The sequence below is a fragment of the Marmota flaviventris genome, chromosome 17 (assembly GCF_047511675.1).
Source record: "Marmota flaviventris isolate mMarFla1 chromosome 17, mMarFla1.hap1, whole genome shotgun sequence".
NCBI lineage: Eukaryota > Metazoa > Chordata > Mammalia > Rodentia > Sciuridae > Marmota > Marmota flaviventris.
In genome coordinates, this window is record NC_092514.1 from 72,227,194 (window position 1) to 72,249,106 (window position 21,913).

The 21,913-nt window shown below is 41.0% G+C and overlaps 1 protein-coding gene and 1 long non-coding RNA gene across 3 annotated transcripts; one reads left to right on the plus strand and one right to left on the minus strand.

The window, feature by feature from the left end:
• Positions 1-541: 541 nt before the first annotated feature.
• Sumo2 (small ubiquitin like modifier 2) lies at positions 542-17,918 on the minus strand. 2 transcript variants are annotated; one of them, XM_027955758.3, is made up of 4 exons: positions 17,770-17,918; positions 16,076-16,207; positions 5,272-5,343; positions 542-2,568 (listed from the first exon to the last, which is right to left on the minus strand). In XM_027955758.3, the coding sequence occupies exons 1-4, from the start codon at positions 17,788-17,790 to the stop codon at positions 2,506-2,508; spliced, it is 288 nt and encodes a 95-aa protein (XP_027811559.1). In that variant the 5' UTR covers positions 17,791-17,918; the 3' UTR covers positions 542-2,505. The 2 variants fall into 2 exon arrangements, with proteins under 2 accessions (XP_027811559.1, XP_071460170.1); XM_071604069.1 differs by lacking the exon at positions 5,272-5,343 and having other exon boundaries at positions 17,770-17,913.
• Positions 17,919-17,978: 60 nt separating this feature from the next.
• LOC139702555 (uncharacterized) lies at positions 17,979-20,229 on the plus strand. Its single transcript, XR_011705171.1, has 2 exons — positions 17,979-18,639; positions 19,463-20,229. It is a non-coding gene; the product is annotated as an uncharacterized lncRNA (long non-coding RNA).
• Positions 20,230-21,913: the final 1,684 nt, after the last annotated feature.

Consider the following 21,913-nt stretch of genomic DNA (forward strand, 5'->3'; position numbering starts at 1 on the left):
AGTATCAAGTAAAGAGAACTATCCTTACCTGATTTCTTCATACCAAGAACTTTTTTTTCAATACAGGGTATGGAACCCAGGCAAGCCTCTACCACTAAGCTATTATAACTCCAATATTTCTGGGGACCCTGTCTTTCGGGTCGACCTGGAAGTTACAACCCCCTTGTCCCACCCACCAGTAGCTGAGATCATATATAGATGTGTTCAACCATGCTAGGCTTTTCATACTGAGAATTCTTGTGCAAGTTTCCCATTTTATAGTATAAATTTTGGAAAAACAGGCAGATACCACTACACAGAAAAGAAACTGAAATTCACTTGATTGCAGACTCATACATATACAAAGCTAAAAAAAACCTACTGAATCCCTCCTGTCTCTGGGGAGGGTCATCAACTACATAAATGGGAATGTAAACACCACACTGAAACACAGTAGAGTGAATTAAGTGAAGTATTACATGATAGCACTTGGAGAATTAACCAAAAAAGGTCATATGAATAGTCACTGGGGAAAAGGAGAGGGGCATCAGGAAACACAATCTCAAAATTCTAGATTTGCTTTTTTATTTTTACGCAATACCAGGGATTGGCCCCAGCCCATTTTTCTTTTGACATGGTCTCAACAAATTGCTTAAGCTTTGACAAATTGCAGACACTGGTTTTGAACTTGTGATCTTCAGCTTCCCAAGTCAACGGGATTATAGAGGTGTACCACCATGCCTGGCTCAAATATTTTTGAGACAGGGTCTTGCTAAATTGACCACTCTGCCTTCCAATTTGCAATCCTCCTGTCTCAGCCTGTAGAGTAGCTGGAATATAATGGTGCACTACCACACCCAGCCCAAATCCCAGTTATGACTATGTGACAAAAACCCTTCAGGGAATGTGGTGGAGCGTGCCTATAATCCCAGTGACTCTGAAGGCTAAGTAAGGGTAGGGAGACTGCCAATTTCTGGGCCAACCTGAACAATTTAGCAAGATTCCTCTCTAAGGCAGGAGGATCACAAGTTCAGGAGCAGCAATTTAGTGAATCTGAAGCAACTTAGTAAGATCTTGTCTCAACCTAAAACATAAAAAGAGCTGGAGATGTGGGCTCAGTGGTTAAGCACACCTGGGTTCAATCCTCAGTACCCTCACCCCAAGGAAAAGGATAAAAAGGATAAGCCATTAATAAAGCTATAATTTTTCTCCATATATTTTAAAAACTGTAGTGTCTTGAAGTATTTAAGCTCTAAGAGTAGAAATGTAGACATTTTCTGTCCTTCAACATCTATAAATGAGGAACAAAAACCTTGTTAGGTTAGGGATATTTTACTCAAACTATGAGGTGACTAGCTGAGAAAGCAAAATCAGAATCTTTTAATACAGGAACTGCCCTATTCTGCCTTGGGTAGTGGTTACAAAAGAGAATATTCTTAGTGAATGCCATAACATTATGACCCAAATAATTTGCTAGTATAGTTGCATTATTGGAACTGGACTTAACAAAGCTTTATCTTCCTTTTTTGTTTTGTTTTTGGCAGCAGAGGCTGCCAGAGGCTTAAACACTGAGCCACATCTAACCCTTTTTTTTGAGACAAGGTCTCACTAAATTACTAAGGGCCTTGCTAAATTGTTGAGGCTAGTTTGAATTTGAGATTCTCCTACCTCAGGCACCTGAGATGCTGGGATTACAGGTGTACCAAGCTTTTTTGAAGATGCCGAAACTTCCAATGCCAGTCATTTATACAACTTTGCTACTCCTTGTTTATATGATTTGCTCAGAAATGCTTAATAATTTCATTTCTTCTCCTGAAATGTTACTTCCATCAGGCCCATTCAAATCATGTTTTATTCTAGGCTTCAACTTTTTATTTAATACTCTTCAGAATAAAGAAAACAGCTCATTTTAAACAAGAAGTTTATTTAAACAACAAGACGCTTGACTTGAAGGGAAAACTATCTAGGAATCTTTTTTAAGAGTAATTTACCCCTACTTAAAGACAGATTGCCCTACATGTAACAGCTACGTACAAAAAAGTTATAAAATTGTCCTTGGTTTTACAATGATAAATGAAAAACATTAAAATTCTCCAATCGAACAAGGTATGCAAGGATTTTTATGTTGTTCAGGTTTTTTTTTGTTGTTTTTTTGTTTTTTGTTAAAACAGTGAGAGCAAAATAACTTACTGGAATATAAAGATAAGAGCTGAATGAGCATGCCACTAATGGAGAAAGGGGATATTTTCACAGAACCAGTATTTTTCCCCATCCCATCTCCATTTGATGTCAATCAAAACATATCATTGGCCATTTAGTTTAAAAAAAAAAAAATGCAATATGCTTGTGCACATACACCAGTTACTTTATGTACAATAAAGGAATGGGGAAGGGGAAAATGAAAGAATAAAGAAAACTATACTGTAGTAGTCAGGATGTGGTGGAACCAAATTGCAGTTTTCTAATTGAGAATGTATTCTTGGTCTGTAAGAACAGAGTTCTGGAGTAAAGTAGCAGGTTCCCTTTTTAGTAGACACCTCCTGTCTGCTGCTGGAACACATCAATTGTATCTTCATCCTCCATTTCCAACTAGTATAAAACAGAAAAACAAATTTAAGACCACTGATTAATTTAGATGTCATGGATTAATCAGGCATCAAATTTGATTTAAGTAATTTTTCACTTGGCCTCCTTTTTAAATGAATGTCACAGAAATCTTCGTTTTTAAGTTAAAAAAGCTAGATATGTCCACTGGACCTTACTGCAATATTTAGATCAGAAAAGATGGGGAATAACTTGTCAATAGAAACTCAAAAGAAATAAAACATGATACATTTATATCCCAAAGATAAGACTAAAAATAAAATTTAAAAACTAAGCAGATTAATAGCTTATAGTATGATTACATTGTTTTTATGAGTTTATAAAAATGAGTGTAGATAATAGGCAATAAGAGTTCACTTTATCATGCAAATTTATTTATATAGAAAAAACAATTTAAAATTCCAAATTATATTCAAAAATTTAGTTACCAAGATTTACTATTCACACACTATCTGTAAAACAACCATGGTGATAGGAAGGTCTTAGCACATATTGAAACACTGTAAAGTCAAGCAGCTTTTTAATTGTTTACTATGCTGCAAATTAACTTTTAAACCATTCCTTCTAAAAACTGATCACCCTGCCCCTCAGAACTGGGGACTGAAACCAGGGGTGCTCTACCTCCCCAGCCCTTTTTTAAATTTTTGAGGCAGGGTCTAACTAAATTGTTCAGGTTGGCCCAGAACTTGTGACCCTCCTGCCTCAGCATTAGGACTTTCTGGGATTACAGGAAAACACCACAGCACCCAGCTAAATAGTGATATTTTTAAAAATAAAATAGTACCCTTGGATACCTTAAGACAAGAAAGGAAGCTCGTTCTAAGTAGATACAAATAGACTAAAAGTAGAGGTAATATTAAATATTAAAATATTCTTAACTCTAGTTCTTCTAGTTGGGTGTGGTGGCTACTTGCCTATAATCCCAAGGATTGTATTGGGGAAGCAGAGACAGGAGGTAGAAAGTTCACAAATTCAAGCAAGGACAGGCTTAACAATTTAAACAAACCTGTCTCAAAAAAAAAAAAAAAACCTGTGGATATATTGCTCAGTGATAACACACCCAATACCTAAATAAAATAAATCCATGACTCTCATTTCCCACTTCTATAAAATATCACTCAGTTATAACAATTAAAAATGAGTCCAAGAAAGTAAACCATAACTAGCAGAATGAGGGGCACATACTAATCATTTGTGATCTTAAATAGAACTTTTTATGTAATTGAGAAATACTGTGAAAGTTCTAAAATGAACCAAAATAATTCCAAGCTGTACTTAAACATTTTATAATCCCTCACGGGGAGTTTTTCTCTCCTACCACCAATCCTGTACTGAGGATTGAAATCTGTGACTTTACCACTTAGCCACATCCCCATTTATATTTTTGAGACATGGTTTTGCAAAATTTCAGAAGCTGACCTTGAACTTGCAATCCTCCCACCTCCACCTCTCAAAACTGCTGGGATTACAGATGTACACCACGAAGCCCACCTCAAGATCAAAGGCTCTTTAATTAAGGCTTACCTTTTCACACTGAAATGTCACTTTTTTTGGGGGGGGCGGGGGGAGAATCAGGGATTGAACTCAGAGGCATTCCACCACTGAGCCACATCCCTAGCCCCTATTCTATATTTTATTAGACAGTCTTGCTGAGTTGCTTAGCACCTCAATAAATTGCTGAGGCTGACTTTGAACTTGTGATCCTCCTGCCTCCACGCTGGGATTACAGGCTTGTGCCCAGCTTGAATTGTTACATTTTTTACTAAAACTGTAAAAGCCTTCCAAAAAAGGGCCATTATTTATAGAGACTATAGCACCTCCTAGCGACTACACTATGCAATTGTTTTATGGAGACCCACCAATGGAAATCTTCAAAATATTCTCCCCTAGAGAAACTGAGATATGTCAATTTTTTGAAGATCATCAACAAAACCACATCTGGATGTGCTACTTCATTAATGCCATACTTATCTTTCTTTTACTGGGCAACAAAATTAAAATTCAAAAGTATAAATGATGCACTTTAAATTTCTGCTAGCAAGTAAATTATTTGTTTCCAGGACTAAAATCTTAAGTTGAAATGGTAAATAGAAACAAAGTGTTCTGCCATAGGAGATAGACCAACCAATCCCATACAAGTCACAGAACAAACTGATATGTAAAAAAGATTAAGGATCAGAGATCATCACCTTTCTTACAAAGTGTCTGAAAAATCTCTTATTATCAAGAGTTCTTCCTGTCAAACTAAGGTATCAGGAGACTTTGCAGGTAAGAGTAATTAATTCTGGAGAATAGATGAAAGCAAATTCACTTCAGCATGAGGAATTTAAGTGGGCAGGATCAATAGCCAACCAATTACCTGTGGAGAACCCTGGGTATGATCAAGGGCTGCAGCAACAAAAACAAATGAAACTTATATTCTGAAGAAAGAGACAATGGTTTTAATTATTTTTTCCAAATAATGCTGACAACAAGGGAAAAATGGGATTTATTAAGTAATTAAATAACCCTTTACTGAGTGGTAACTGGGTAATTAAAAACCACACTGGCATTTCCTCAATCTAGTCCAATTTTTCCCTTTCTAATGTCCCTTGGAGACAACAATTACTCTCCAAGTCAAAAAGTTTACAAATTGATACACAAACTTGTTTAAAAAAGCACAATTTTTCTAAATAACAGAGACTTTACCTGTGCAGGTGTGTCTGTTTCATTAATTGGCTGCCCGTCAAATCGGAATCTGATCTGCCTCATCGACAAACCCTGAACAAGAGTTTAAAAGCAATAAGCAGCATGTAAAGAAAAAACTCCATTTAGATAAAACTATACACATATTTAAATATTTAACCATGAATATTAAAAGAGATATCTAATAAATAACCATCAATAAGTTAACATTTTTATGTGGGTAAAAAGATGTGAGGTGATTCTTACTTTCTTTAAAATGCAGCATGTTTGATTTTTTTGAAAAGAATAAATTGAGCTGGGAAGCCAGGTGCAGTGGCACCTGTTTTTGGTAATCCTGGAAACTCAGTGACTAAGACAGGGATTATAAACCCAAGATCAGCTCCAGCAACTTAGTGAGACCCTGTCTCAAAAAATAAAAAGGGCTGGGAATACAGCTCAGTGGTGAAGCACCCTTGAGAAAAAGTCCCCCAGCTGGACATGTTGGTACACAGCTTGGGAGGCTGACACATGAGGATCGCAGGTTCAAAGCCAGCCTCAGCAAAAGCAAGGCTAGCTACTTAGTGAGCCCTGTCTAACAAAGACCCTATCTCAAAACTCAGGAGACCAAAAAAAAAAAAAAAAAAAAAGGTGGTGGGGCTGGGGCTATAGCTCAGTTGGTAGAGTGCTTGCCTCGTACACACAGGGCTCTGGGTTCAATCCCCAGTAAAATTAAAAAAATAAAAATAAAAATTGGGGCTGGGGTTGTGGCTCAGTGGTATAGCACTCACCTAGCACGTTCGAGCCTCAGCACCACATAAAAATAAATAAACAAAGGTACTGTGTCCAACTAAAACTAAAAAATAAATATTAAAAAAATAATAGGGGCTGGAGTTGTGGCTCAGTGGTAGAGTGCTTGCCTCGCACATGTGAGACCCTGGGTTTGATCCTCAGCACCACATAAAAAAATAAATAAGTGAAATAAAGGTGTTGAAAAACAAAATAATAATAAGGAATAGGGATGTGATTAGTGGTCAAGCACTTCTGGGTTCAACCTCTGGTACACCCCCCCCTCAATTGAGTTTAGCTTCAAGATATATAGCCCCTTCTACAAAACTGATTCCAAGGTAGGCACAGGGGCACACACCTGTAGTCCCAATGGCTCCAGACACTGAGGCAGGAGGATCTTGAGTTCAAAGCCAGCCTCAACAATTTTCATGAGGCCCTGGCAACTCGGTGCGATCCTGACATAAAGAAGGGCTAGGGGATGTGGTTCAGTGGTTAAATGCCCCTAGCTTCAATCCCAGGTACCAAAACCAAAACCAAACCAAACAAAAAAACCTAATTCCAGTGTTTCATTTGAGAAGCATTACTTACCTGATAAAGAAGTGGCAAGAATGGGGGGAAGGGAAAAGCAGCAAAGCTGTTGGCAATGATAGCCAAATGACAACAAACAGGAAAATAAAGTATCTTTAGAGGCAGGCTGGAGATAAATTAACTTAGTCACTCCTGTATCACGTTCAATTTTAAACTTATTACAAATTTATTGTTACATAAACACCCTTAAATATAAATTGATACTTCAAAGAATTAAAAGTATTCAAAATATTGAAACAAAGTAATAAAATATTTGCATAACATCTGCATTCCCCTTTAACAAGGAGTTACTGAACCTGTGCTTAAGTATATCCATAAATAGGAAGATCATAATGATTTCCTTTAAAATCCTAGTCAAGTATTCAAAATGACAAATTTATGGGCTGGGGCTGTAGCTCAAGGGTAGAGCACTCATCTCACAAGCACCACATAAAAAAATAAAGAAATCGTGTCCATCTACAACTAAAAAAAATTTTTAAAAAGCAATTTTGCAATTGAAGAATTGAAAAATAAAAACAATTTTAAAAAAGGAAGGATTCAATGCCAAGCCATCAACTGTTCAGTATTTTGTATCTACAAATAATATTCCATTAAAGAAACTCCTTGCTTCAATAAAATACTAAGCACCTTCTGTATTCTGGGGTTCTTGTTTCAACCACTGAGCCACATCAACCTGTCCTATTTTGTAATTTATTTAGAGGTAGGGTCTTAGCACTGAGTTGTGTTAGCACCTCGATTTTGCTGAGGCTGGCTTTGAACTCGCAATGTTCCTGCCTCAGATTCCCCAGCTGCTGGGATTACAGGAATGTGCCACCGTGTGGGGGCCCCCTTATTTTAGAGTATTAAAAAATGTACACAGAGGGCTGGAGCTGTAGCCCAGTGGCAGAACACTTGCATGGCATTCATGAGGCACTTAGTTCAATCCTCAGCACCACACAAAAATAAACAAACAAAATAAAAGCATTCTGTCCATCTACAACTACAAATAAATAAAATAAGTGAAGGGGCATTTTAGCACTGCACTATATCCTCAGACCTTTTTATCTAAGGTCTCACTAATTTGCTGAGGCTGGCCTTGAACCTGTGAACCTCCTATATCAACCTCCTGAGTAGGTGAGATTATGGCAAGCACCACCACACAATGGCTAAACTGGGAATTTTGAAAGACCCAACATGAAATATTAAGTTACTTGTAGTCATTGATCTACCATAATAGCTTTCTCAGATAATTTAACTCCTGCTTTTTCTCCTCAAAAAAAGTTCTAAATCTAAAGAAGATGTGCCTTTAAGATACTGCAAACTGAGGCTGGGATTTGCAGCTCAGGGGTAGAGTGCTTGCCTAGCATGTGTGAGGCACTGGATTTCTGGGTTTGATCCTCAGCACCACATAAATATAAAGGGTATCATAAAAAAAAAAAAAAAAAGACTGCAAACCAAAATGTGAGTTCCTCTTCTGTATCAATATTATTGAGGGTTGGGTTCTAGCACACGCGAGACCCTGGGTTTGATCCTCAGCACCACATAAAAATAAAAGTATTGTGTCCAACTACAAATATATATACATATATATCATCCCTGAATTAGCTATGACCTGAGAGTTTCAATTTCTTTATTTATTTTCAATTTCACAAAAATAAACTGGAATAAATTGGTGATTCTGTGTTTTCTGAAACCACGAGAAGCTCCAAGATGTAGGGTCTAAACTTATTAGTTTGAATGTACTCTACCATTTTACAAGCATTGTTTGAGCTTGTTCTACATATTAAGTACTGGTTTAGAGCAAGAAGTCCCTATTGGGCTTGAAATGAGGCTCACTGGTAGTGGTAGAGTGTTTGCTTAGCATGCATGAGGCCCTGGGTTTGATAACTGGCACCATCAAAGAGCTTACATTTTAGTGGAGACAATTAAAGCTCTTCGGATGTAATGGACAAAAAACAAAATAAAATGGCTGTAAGCCATGTGACTGTCTACCTCATCTATCCATAAAAATGTTAGCTACATGGGTGCAATGGCACAATCCTGTAATCCTAGCTACTCAGGAGGTTAAAGCCCTGGGTTCAGCAGGGCACACATGCAATCTCAGCCACTTGGGAAGTTGAGGCAGGAGGACTGCAGGTTCCAGGCCAGCCTCAGCAACTTAGTAAGTCCTAAGCACGTAGCAAAACCCTGTGTTAAAAAAAAAAAAAGGCTGGGGATGTTGCTCAGGGGTCAAACCCTGGGTTCAATCCTCAGCATTACAAAAAACAAATGTATCAAATAATAAAAAGGGCTGGGGGCATAGCACAGTGAGTGACAGATTGCACTTATCAATCCTCAGTACAAAAAAAAAAAAAAAAAACCTTATCATTCTAACATCAATCAACATTTAAAAATTAAGATTTTCCTTTTTAATACCAAGTCCTCAAAATTTCACATTGTATATTTTACATTTTTAAAAAATATTTTTTAGTTGCAGTTGGGCACAATACCTTTATTTATTTATATTGGTGCTGAGGATGGAACCCAGGGCTCGCACATGCTAGGCGAGCTCTCCCGCTAAGCCACAACACTAGCTCCTGTACATTTTACATTTTAAAGCACATCTCAATACTAGCCATATTCCAAGTGGTCAATAGTGACATGTGGCTTCTGGTTACCATATTATACAGCATACATAAAAGAACAGAAATTGCTGCAGATTTTATAAATTATGACAGCATCATCAAGGATGAGTCCAAGATTTGTAGGTACCAGGGATTAGACCTGGGGCACTTCACCACTAAGCCACACCCCCAGCCTGGTTTTTATTTTGAGACTAGGTCTAAGTTGCTGAGGCTGGCTTTGAACCTATGATCTTCCTACCTCAGCCTCTCAAACTTTGGGGAGGGCTGGGGTTGTAGCTTAGTGGTAGAGTGTTCGCCTTGCATGCATGAGGCACTGGGTTCGATCCTTAGCACCCATTAAAACATAAATACAGGCCAAGCGCGGTGGCACATGCCTGTAATTCCAGGGTCTGAGGAAAGGAGGATCGAGTTCAAAGCCAGCCTCAGCAATAGTGAGGTGCTTAGCAACTCTGTGAGACCCTATCTATAACTAAAATACAAAATAGGGCTGGGGATGTGGCTCAGTAGTTGAGTGCCCAGAGGTTGTTCAATCCCCAGTAATAAATTATATATATATATATATATATATATATATATATATATATATATATATATAAATCTGATGTGCCCTAGTAAAAAATCCTCAGTCAGAGCTGGGAGAGGTGGCACATGCCTATAATCCCAAGGACTCCGGAAGCTGAGGTAGGAGGCTAGGAGGATTACAAATTCAAGGCCACCTTCAGCAGCAAAGCAAGATCCAGACTCGAAATTAAAAATGCAAAGAACTGGGAGGGCTGGGGATGTGGCTCAAGCAGTAGCGTGCTTGCCTGGCATGAGCGGGGCGCTGGGTTCAAATCTCAGCACCACATAAAAATAAAATAAAGATGTTGTATCCACCAAAACCTGAAAAATAAATATTAAAAAAAAAATTCTCTCTTCTCTTCCTCTCTCTCTTAAAAAAAAAAAAAAGAAAGAAAGAAAAAGAAGAAAACTGGGAATATAGCTTAATAGTAGAGTGCCCCTGGGTTCAATCAGCAGTAACACACACACAAATCCTTGATTAATAATTCACAACTGCCAAAAAACTTTAGCTATGCAAATTGGACTAGATAAAGTCTTTTGATAGCCTGTACCTACTCTTAAGAAGCAGGCAATCAGATCAATTATGTGACACTTTAAAATCTTCCTTAGACAAGGGAAACTAAATTCACAATAGGTGAATTATGGAATCAACACAGGTTGAATGGATTAAGAAACTGAGATACTTGCGTGCACAAAGAGTTTTACTCAGCCATAAATTATAAAATCATGTCATTTGCTGGTAAATGGATGGAAATGGAGAATATCATACTAAGTGAAATAAGCCAGAGCTTGCCTGGCACTTGGAGGGGCTGGCTTTGATCCTTGACACCAGATAAAAATAAATAAATAAAATAATAAAGGTATTATGTCCATCTACAAGTAAAAACAAAGAAATGCACAGAAACTCAAAGGTTGAATTTTTTCTCTCAATGTGGAAGCTAAAATAAAATAATGGAAGCGGGTGACTAAGGATGTGGTTCAGTAATAAAGCACTTGCCCCATGTGTGGGACACCCAAGCTGCATCCCCAGCACCACAGAAGAATAAATAAATATAGTAATTTTAAAAAATAAAGGAAAGGGGGAGGGAAGGATAGGAAAGCATAAAGGGAAATCGGTAATGTAGGAGATCAAGAGGCACAGTGGAGGGTTGGGTAAGGGGAGTCAATGTAGAATTCTTTAAAAAATCATGTTATACTCATATATAGATGTACCACAGGGAATTTAATCTTTATGCATGAATAAAAAGAACCAGTTAAATATAGACAACCAAAAGAAAGTCCAGTAAAGGATGTAGAATGAGGGAGCAGAGGGAAAGGGGGAAGAGAAAAAGGGGATTATGAACTGAAATCAAATTCCATGCACACATGAGTTTGCCAGGATGAACCAAACCACTATGTGTAACTATAAAGCTCTAATAACTAGATTGGGGATATAGTTCAGTTGGTAAGTGTTTGCTCTTCATGCACCAGCACCAAACAAAAGAAAAAAAAATTTATATATAGGTATATAATATATAATAACTTAAAATTTTTATTTCTTTTGAAAAACAAACAGGGATCATCTTGCTCAAAACTCAAGAGGTAAAGCAGGGCACAGTGGTGCACACCTTAATCCCAGTGGCTCAGGAGACTGAGACAGGATTGAGTTCAAAGCCAGCCCCAGCAAATTAGCAAGGCCCTAAGCAGCTCAGTGAGACCCTATCTCAAAATAAAATACAAAAATAGGGCTGGGATTGTGACTCAGTGCTTCACTGCCCCTGAGTTCAATTCTTGATACCCAAAAATAAATAAGCAAAAATTAAAAATTTTAAAAGAAAAAAAAAAATGAAGGGCTAGGGATGTAGTAGCTCAATGGTTAAGTCCCCCTAGATTCAGTCACAAGTTGGGGGGAAAAAAAAAAAAAATCAAACCTAAAGAGGTCATTCCCAACTTAAGAGGAAATAGGAATAAATATCTTTGAGAGCTCTTTCTGGATCAGATCTTAACTCAGGGAGGCTTTATCAATAAGCCAATCCCCAGATTTTTTCTTTTCTTTTTCTTTCTTTCTTTCTTTTTTTTTTTTTTTGAGACAGGGTCTAACTAAGTTGCTGGGGGTGTTCTCACTAAATTGTTGAGGCTGGCCTACTTGCAATCCTCCTGTCTCAGCCTCCAGAATCACTGGGATTATAGTCATGCGCCACCATGCCTATTTTTTAATGGACAACCAGTGTTTCTGTCTTCTCTACTGCAAGTCAACGAGTGACTGTAATAAGTTTAATCAAATGTAACCCAATCTTAGTCTTAGGACCCAATAACCAGAAAAATTCAAGGAAAATAGGCTAAAATTGTAATAGGCTAAATTTGATTTTAAAAGCAGGAAAACACAAAATTTATGGACTGACCTTATTAAGTCTTGGTCTTAGAATAATCTCCTATAAGAACAATCTGAAATATAGAGGATGTGCTATGTTTTTTGTTTCTGGCACCTAGTTTGATGCCCCTACTACCTTGCAGGAATTTAGTAAATAGCAGATGAATAAAAACAATAATTTAATAAAACATTAATTGCTGAACTAGGTGATAGGTAGTCTTCATAAAATTCTTTCAATTTCTCTCTCTAAAGTATTAAACAATGATGGGGCTGGGGTTTCAGCTCAGCAGTAGAGTGCTTGCCTCGCACTTGTGAGATACTGGGTTCGATCTTCAGCACCACATAAAAAATAAATAAGATAAATAAAGATATTGTGTCCACCTTTAAAAAAATCTTTTTTAAAAAAGTATTAAACAATGACAATTTAAAACCTAAAATTTGGCACACCTGTAATCCTTGAACTTGTGATCTTCCTCCCTCACTGGGACTATAGGCACACACCACCGAACCTGGCAAAAGGTAAACTTTTTTTTTTTTTTTTTTTTTTAGTTGTAGATGAACACACGGTATCTTTATTTATTTTTATGTGGTGCTGAGGATTGAACCCAGTGCCTCACACATACGAGGCAAGCACTTTATCACTCAGCTACAACCTCAACCCCGCAAAAGGTAAACTTTCTTGCCCCAAACAAGTAGTTTTCCAAATCACACTGATCAGACATTATGATACATCAAGATACAATTACTAAGCTTGGTGTGGTGGCACATGCCAGTAATCCCAGCTGCTCAGGAGGCTTAGGCAAGAGGATCACAAACTCAAAGCCAGCCTCAACAACTTAGCAAGGCACTAAGCAACTGAGTGAGGCCCTCTCTCTAAATAAAATACAAAACAGGGCTGGAGACGAGGCTTGGTGGCCAAGTGCCCCTGAGTCCAATCCCCAGTTACCCACCCCCCCAAAACAAAACTAAAATTTTGTAATAATTATAGAAAATATATGAAGACCATATTTTCACCAACAACCAAATAAAAGCCTATTTTTCTTTTTTTTTTTTCTTGCAGTACTAGGGATTGAACTCAGTTGCACTCTATCACTGAGCTATAATTCCAGCCTTTTATTTTTATTGAGACAGAGTGTCAAAAAACTGCAAAGCTGGCCTCAAACTTTCAATCCTCCTGCCTCAGCCTCCATAGTCACTGGGATTACAGGCCAGCACCATTGAACCCTTTACTTCCTAAAAGTATTTTGTATTTGTACTTATCCCCTTTGCATAAGGTCTTGCTATCATCCTTTAAAATTTCCCCATATTCTGAGGGGAGTAGTGTTCAAATACAGAAGATGCCAGTGCATAAATATTTTAGCACAGTAAGTACATGTTTGGACTACGGGAAAGCTTAGTTGTATATCCTTAGTACCACCACCACAAAAAACAAAAACAAAAAAACTTTATGCTTAATAATTTGGGAGGGATTTCACCAAAATTCTTCAAATGAGAACATGTTAAATATCTTTGAAAAGAATTGCAAATTTACCTAGTACAGTGGCACATGCCTGTAATGCCAGTGGTTCAGGAGGCTGAGGAGCTCAAAGCCAGCCTCAGCAAGAGTGAGGTGCTAAGCAATTCAGTGAGACCCTGTCTCTGAATAAAATACAAAACAGAGCTGGCTAAGTGATCGAGTGCCCCCCAGTAAGATCCCTATACCCACCCAGCCCCAAAAAAATTGCAAATTTATTCTGGGCCTGGTGCTATACACCTGTAATCCTGACAACTCAGGAAGTTGAGATAGGAGAATGACAAGTTTGAGGCTCCGCCTCAGCAACTTAGCAATACCTTGCCTCAAAAAACAAAGACTGAGGATGTAGCTTAGTGATAAAAAGCGCTCCTAGGTTAAATTTGTATATGAAAATAAAGTATGAGCAAAAAGTAGGAAGGGTGGCACAAGTATGTAATCCCAGCAACTTTGGAGGATGAGGCAGAAAAATGGCAAATTCAAGGCCAGCCTTGGCAATTTAATGAGAACATCTCAGAATAAAAAATAATGTGGATGTAGTTCAATGGTAGAGAATCCTTGAATCCAATCTCCAGTACCAACCCCCAAAAAGCAAAATTATGAACACAGTAACAGATATGGGGTGGCTCAGGCCTATAATCCTAGTGACTTGGGAGGCTGATGCAGGAGGATCATAAGTTTAAGGCTAGTATTGGCAATTTAGCACAGTTCTAAACAACTTAGTGAGACCCTATGTCAAAATAAAAATAAAAAAGGGTTGGGGATGTGGTTCAGTGGCAAAGCACCCCTGAGTTCAACTCCCAGTACCAAAAAAAAAAAAAAAAAAAACCCAACAATGAGCACATCATTCTCCTTTCACATTAAAATAAAATATATATAAATTAAAGCTGTGAAAACTTAAAAAAAAAACAAAAACAAAAACGGGCTGGGGATGTGGCTCAAGCAGTAGCGCGCTCGCCTGGCATGTGTGCGGCCCAGGTTCGATCCTCAGCACCACATACAAAGATGTTGTGTCCGCCGAAAACTAAAATAAATATTTAAAATAAATAAATATGGGCTGGGGATGTGGCTCAAGTGGTAGCGCGCTCGCCTGTCATGCGTGCGGCCCAGGTTCGATCCTCAGCACCACATACAAACAAAGATGTTGTGTCTGCCAATAACTAACTAAATAAATAAGTATTTAAAAAAAAAAAAATAATAAAAAAAAAAATAAAATAAATAAATAAAATGAAGATGTTGTGTCCACCGAAAACTGAAATATAAATATTAAAAAATTCTCTCTAAAAAAAAAAAAAAAAACTCAAAACATTTGTGACTTCAAATGTCCTTAGGTATCATAGATGTCAAGCATCAGCTCAAACTCCATTTGGGAGCTTGGCATTTTTGTCGTTGTTTTTCCCACCTTTTTAACATTCAGGAAGACAAAAAAAAAAGAAAGAAAGAAAGAAAGAGAAAAAACTCTGCTGCCAGGTTGAATGAACCAATCTATGATTCAGTGTTTTGGTTAAACTTGCAAAAGCCACCTTTAAGCTGGGTGCGGTGGTGCACACCTGTAATCCCAGTGGCTCAGGCAGTTGAGGTAGGATGATCATGAGTTCAAAGCCAGCCTCAGCAAGCCCTAGGTGCTAAGCAACTCAGGGAGACCCTGTCCCTATATAAAATACAAAACAGGGCTGGGGATGTGGCTCTATGGTCAAGTGCCCTGAGTTTAATCCCCAATACCCCATCCACAAAAACCACCTTTAAACTTGTCTTTGTCTTATTATAGACTCAAGCTCCCAAAGGAAACGTCTTTATCTTAGTAAAAGCTTATATTGACTTCCCAGCATTTAAGGTACTACTACTTCTTTTTCATGGTATCTACATACTGTTTTTTTCTAAATAAAATACAAATGCCCCTATAGCAAAATTTATTCTTGGCTCAGCAGGATTATAATTTTTCTGACCTCTAGGGTTGGGAATGTAAGTGGTAGATATTAATGCTTTGTCCTTAAAACCACATTTAACTTTATTTCCAAAGTGGTTAAAATATTCAAAAGGTTCCAACAAAAAAAATTTTGAATTTTAAAAAAGAGAACCTGACAAGAAATTTTACCAAGTTCACTCATTTTCTTATTAAAGTAAAATCACACACCCTTGGGAACTAGCCAAGTGAATATAATTTGATTTGATTTATTTCTGGTTTAATATTAGAATCATAATACTAACCAAAGCATCTTAAGGGTTTTCATGAATAATCGATAATCAAATACATGATAAAACTTGATATGATCAAAAAAAATTATATATATATGTGTATATATATATATATATATACACACATATATATATAAAGTCATAGTAATAACATGCCAGTCTACTCTCTATAGTCTCTAGAAACTTTTTTCAAAATAAGTGCATTTAGGGTAAGTACACATATCAATTCCTCACCTGTCGTTCACAATATGCTTTCATTAGTTTACTAAGTGGTGTATGCCTCTTAATCTTAAACTGCACCACAGAACCATCCTGCCCCGCCACCTTCAAGTTAATATGATCGTTGTTCTCAGTCTTGACTCCTTCCTGTTGAAAGAAAAATAAAGTAGTATTTGGAAAATGTGAAAAACAGTAGCAGCAGCAGCAGTGCAAGTTGCTTCAAAAAAAAAAAAAAAAAAATCAACAGGTTTCTTATTCTGTATGATCAAGCAGCATACAGCTATTTTTAGACCCCAAAACTAATCTGAAATACTACAAATTCTGCAGCATCAGTATTAGATAGCTGTAGCAGAAAAACCTACATGAAACGCTATCAATGACAACAATAATTTTAAAATATGGGTCTCACTCAATTTATTACAACGTTCTCTGCAGGCTGAACTGTCTAAAATGGCACATCTTCTGTCACTGCCAAAATCTCCCCCCACCCCCCAAAAAAAGATTAAAAAAAAAAAAAGTGTCCTTTCTCTTCACAAAGTTCTTTAAGTACAATTGCTGAAACAGTGCAAGGAGGGAAATTGCAATTCAAAACTCAACACGCTTCTCTTGTTAAAAAGTTACCAAACTCAACTTAATAACTTAAATCCAATTCCAACCTCCACGTTAAAAAACTCCAGTGCGGTAAATCCTCCGGTCTCTCCCGAGCCTCGGTACTAACTCAGAGCCACGAGTAACCGTGGGGATCAGAAGCATCATTTTGTTTATTTTTAGTCAGGAGCGCTTTTCCTCCCCTCCCCTTTGTTGTCATGGGTCAAACATACAGGTTTCTTCCAAGTCTTCTGTATAGATGTCGACCCGACCCCAAGTTCACCAAAACCAAGTGTGGAAACAATTTTGCAGCCCCTAAGTCACTCCAGAAGGCAGTGCCGAGGGAGGGGAGCGTGTCAAACCACCCCAAGTGGCAGGTCCCCTGTGGCCTGGAGATGCGCGTCCCTGGTCCTCCAGGGAAGTCTCCCGTGCCTCCAAGCCGCGCTCCGCTCCGAAGTTAAGCCCCACTCGGACCTCGGCCTCCAACTTCGAGGAGCCACATGGCCCCTGCGCCTCGGGGGCAGCTGGCACCGGGCAGGGCCGCCGCCCCTCCCCCTCGGGCTCCGAGGCCACGGAGGTGGGAGCCTCTCCCCGGGAACCCCCGGCCGCCGGCATCCGGCTCCCGGCGCGCCCGCGGTCCATTGATTCTCCCCAGCGCCGCCGGCCGCCGCGGCCCTGGGCAAGGGTCACGCCCGCCCGCCGCCCCCCACCCCAAGTGCGGCAGTCGAGGGCCGGGGAGTCTCGCCACCGGCGGGCAGCACGGCACAGTCGCGGGGTCCGCGGAGGCTGGGCACCGTGCGCCCAACGTCCTCCTCAGGCGCAGGCGGCCGGCCGAGCAGCCCGCGCGGGGATGGGGCTCGCGGGCGCTCGCGATCCGCCGCCCGCCTCGCGCCGCGCGCGCGCGGAGGCCCCGGGGGCGGGGGAGGGCGGCGGGCCTCCTCCGGCGCGGGAGGGAGGAAGAGAGGGAGGGAGGAAAATGGCGCGGAGCGCCCGGGCCTGAGCCGCGGCCGGCCCTGTGGGGGGCCCGGGAGGCGCTAGGAGCCGCGGCGGGCTCGGCCGGCCCCCAGGCGCCGGCGTCCCCGGGTCCCCCGACGAAGCGAGGCGGCCGGCGCCAAGCTCACCTTGGGCTTTTCGTCGGCCATGGCGAGCGCCGGAGTCTCCTCAGCTACCGCTTCACAAAAGAGGTACCAGGTCCGCACCGAACGAGCACACAAGCAGCTCCAGGAGCGGCAGAAGAAGGAGGCGGCAGCGGTGGACGAGGGAGAGGGCGCGCGCACGTCGTGCGCTCCCTCCCCCCACCCTGCGTGCGCGAGCACGAGCCGCCGGGGCCTCCTATTGGCTGTAACCTCACGGGAGCGCGCAACGCTTACATAACCACCCCCATCCCCCGCCCCGCGCTGCCGCCGCTTGGGCCAGGCGCCCGCCAGGCCGGCGGGAAGAGGCGCGGACACGCGCACCCGGGGTGCCGCGGGGGCGCGCCTGGCTCTGGGCGGGGCTGTATTGTCCTCCTTCTGTGGTGGAGCATAATCAAAATGGCTTCCAGCTGGTCCTCGGCGAAGACGGGAGAGGCTCGAGGCTCGAGGCCTTCGACGTGAGCCTTGGGCCGGGGAAGGCAGCCCTACTAGACGTGGAAGGGGGAGCCTAAATCAAGCCCAGCGTGAGGCTCCTCAGGGACATACTTGTGACACGTGAGCCAGGCGCAGCCCTCGCTGGCTTGGGGGAGCATCACACGTCCTACCTGCCAGCCCCATCCCTAAAGGTTAAAGCTTCACCCTCAACAGGCTGCCACCTGCTCTCGCCTCCACTGCGACGACTGCTTCCGCGCTGCTGGGAGTCCTCGACGGGGACTCGCTTATCATTCCAAGGACCTCCTTGCTCCAGGCCAGCCTTCCAGCTCCAAGAGGAAAGGCTCCATCAGGAGCACACCATTACGAAGCTCCCACACCAAGCGCTTCCCGCGACGGCCCAGTGACCCCACGGCCATGGCCGAGGTGCTGCGGTCCACAGCCTCACAGTCCACCTTCTGCTTCTGAGTCCTGTGTTTATTCTCTCAGTTCCCCCCCCGGGGGGGGGGGAGCGGGGACAATTCGATTCTGTTAGGTTTCCACCATCGCGGTCTTCTTTCTTGGTCACACAGCTTGAAAAAAGGTCCAGGGCTCCCCCACCCCACCCCACCCCCAGTCACCTCCCACTCCTCAGTCCTCTGCAATGTGGTGCTGTGCCCCCCCACACCCAGCGCCACCAAAAATCGCCTTTGCAGAATCCATTTGTCATCCCTTTTCTTGAATTCCTAGAAACTTTGCAGGAAGTAGGTTTTCCTCTCACCTCTGGCCTGTCCTTTAGCACTCCTCACGATTTTTTGTTGCTGTTGTTGTTCCTCAACCCCTCCCTTGACTGTTCTTGGGTTTTGTTCTAACTCCTTTGCTCTTATTGTATTCTCTCTCCTGGGACAGTTCTACCCACTTCCATTACCATCTATTTCCTAATGATTCTCATATGGAAGTGGGTAGAATTGTATTTCTAGTCCAGATCTTTCTTTAAGCTTCATACAACATCTACACTTGGAGAGCTCAGAGAAACTCAAACTCAGTAGATATCAACTAAAACTCATTTTACTTCAGGGACCTATCCTCTTCCAGACCGGTAGCCTTATGCTTAATTGCATAAACCATTACAACAGCTTCTCCACACCAGAAGCCCTGGGGCCATTCTTATCTCCCTCCTTTCCTTCCATACACTTCCCATCCAATAAATTTCTAATTCTTTCCTAGTCCATCTTCTAAATATCTACCAAATCTGTCTACTTCCTTTTAGCCATTGCCTTTGAGTGAAGTTGGATTTGATGGGCTCTTTCTACTTGGGAAGGAAGAGGAGGAAAGACCTAGATGTGAGACAAGCCAAGGCAAGCAGATTGATCAGAGACGCCAGGGAAGTCTAATTCCATCTGGTCCAGGGACCCTCTCCCCAGAGCTACTGCATTGCCCTTCTAAGTGGTATTCTTGTTTTGTTTTTAACTGTCCTGTTTTGTTTGACTCCCATGATATTTAAATGAGTCATAATCACTTACAGTGTTGGTTTAAATAAGAATCTTAGGGTCCTTTGCAGCGTGGCCCTGAAATATGCTGTTTAACAAGCTTTTCTGATGATTTTTTAAGCTTAAAACAAAGAAATTTATTCTCTCAGTTTCAGAGGCCAGAAGTCTAAAATCAAAGTATTAGGGCTGGGGATATAGCTCAGTTGGTAGAGTGCTTGCCTCATATGCACTAGGCCCTAGATTCAATCCCCAGCATCACACACACACACACACATACACACACACACCAAAAAAAAAAAGAAAGAAATCAAGGCATTAGCAGCACTGTGCTTCCTGAAAGAAAGAAAGAAATCAAGGCATTAGCAGCACTGCGCTTCCTGTAACCTCCAACTTCAGATGGTTCCACTCCTTCTTGACTTGTTGGCTTCATCACGCCAGTCTCTGCCCATATCGTGTGGTCTCCTCTGTGTCTCTCTGGAGATTGTGAAGCACACTAAAGTTTGAAAACCACAGACCATTCTAAAATAAAAATGAAGAAGTTCTTGAAGTCCTCTCTGGTTCTGTGGCAATCCTCTGCCTTACATGATAAACTCCAAAATTCATGAAAGATCTACAAAGCCCTTTGAGAATTAATGTAGACCAACCACTCTAGCCTCCTTTCTCATCATTTCCTCCTTGAAATTCTGCTTGGGTCATAATCAATTACTTGGGGTTACTGAATGTGCCTGTAGTTTCTCAATGCTAAACTTTTGTCCGTTGTGAATGCTCAAAGAATGAGTAAATACATTAAAACTATCACTGTGTAAGGTCCTATGGCAGTGGGGATACAAAAAAGGGCAAAGTCTCTGATTCTGCTGGACATAGTAGCGCACACCTGTAATTACAGCGACTGAGACAGGAGAATCAAAAATTTAAGACCAGCCTCAGCTATTTATTGAGGCCCTAGGCAACTTAGAAATGAAGGGAAAGAGACCAGGCAGAGATACACATAAGTGTTTATTTTTCATAGCTGACAAATAAAAAAAAAACCTCTCTCTATAGGAGAGAGGCAAAATAGGCTTTTGAGTTCTGGGACTTTTATGGGAGAGGCTCAGGAATCAGAGCCAGGCAGGTCCTAATGCAGGGTGGTTAAGGGTTGGGTTGGTATGAGGGAGTGGTAAGACTTTCTCAGAAAAGCCCTTAGGCAAGAAAGTGAAACTTTTTCTTTAAAATGGTGGCTGTCACTTAAGATGGCCCTCCAGATGCTGAGTAAGGACCTTATATTCCCTCCTTTTTTGTTTTTATTTGGCCTCTTAGGGAACAGGGATGTAGGTCAATCTTCTGTAACTGCTTCCTGCTGGCATTTGGCATTTGAATCCTTCATTAGGGGTGCAGGATGTCATTGGAAGGATGATGGAGGTTGAGTGGTGGTGGAATGCTGTCCCTGGTGTCCCAATTTTTGGTGAGGGATTGGTATTCCTGTAACAAAAGCTGGTTTATAGTTTGATTAGAGATTTTTTGGATCTGGTCTTGAACCAATCTAATGACGCAGGGGGCAAGCATTAACAGAAGGCCTATGACAAGGGGAGGGGTAGGAAGGGAAGTGCCCACTGGAGAAGGGCTTTACTTAGCTGCCATCCTTCAGTAGAGGAGAGCTGTTTTTTCTGATGTTCAAGGTCTTGTTGGAGTTGTTTTATCTTGTCCTTTACTATACCAGATTGGTTGACATAAAAATAGCATTCTTCCTGTAGGTATAGACAAAGTCCACTTTTTTCAGCCATAAAAAAAGGCCCCTTTGATTCTGCAGAATCACAGTAGCTAAAGAATCGAGCTGATATGATATGTCAAGAGCCTTGTAATGTTTTGAACAACCAATTAAAAAAAAAATCGAGCTGGGATTGTATGGTTAGTATAGTTTGAGAAGTTGCTGTAAATTTCCTAGAAATTGGAATGGTAATTCCTAGTAATGGTACCAATGGGAGGTGAGTGCAGAATAAGGTAGGAGGACAAAAATGAAAAAGGGAAGGGTGGTACTCGTGGTTCTGCAGTGTCCTCGTGGTCCTCAGAAACTGAAGGAAGATTGGGGGTCCAAGATTGGAGAAACGCAACTTGACAGGGCCTGTGGGTGTCACTATATAATAAAGGGCAGAGAAAACCATTTTAAATGGGAGTTATGGAGCCAATATGGGAGGCCCTCAAGGCAGGCCACCATGAGAGTGGTAAGAATGACCCGATTAGGGTCCAGTCCATTT

What these genes read in the sequence shown, in the direction of transcription:
- Sumo2 (XM_027955758.3), bottom strand. Translation starts at nt 17,790, where the DNA reads ATGGCCGACGAAAAGCCCAAG. An exon ending in TGGCCGACGAAAAGCCCAAG is followed by an intron (nt 16,208 to 17,769) that starts GTGAGCTTGGCG and finishes TTCTTTCAACAG; the next exon opens with GAAGGAGTCAAGACTGAGAA. An exon ending in AAACAGACACACCTGCACAG is followed by an intron (nt 2,569 to 5,271) that starts GTAAAGTCTCTG and finishes GTTTTATACTAG; the next exon opens with TTGGAAATGGAGGATGAAGA.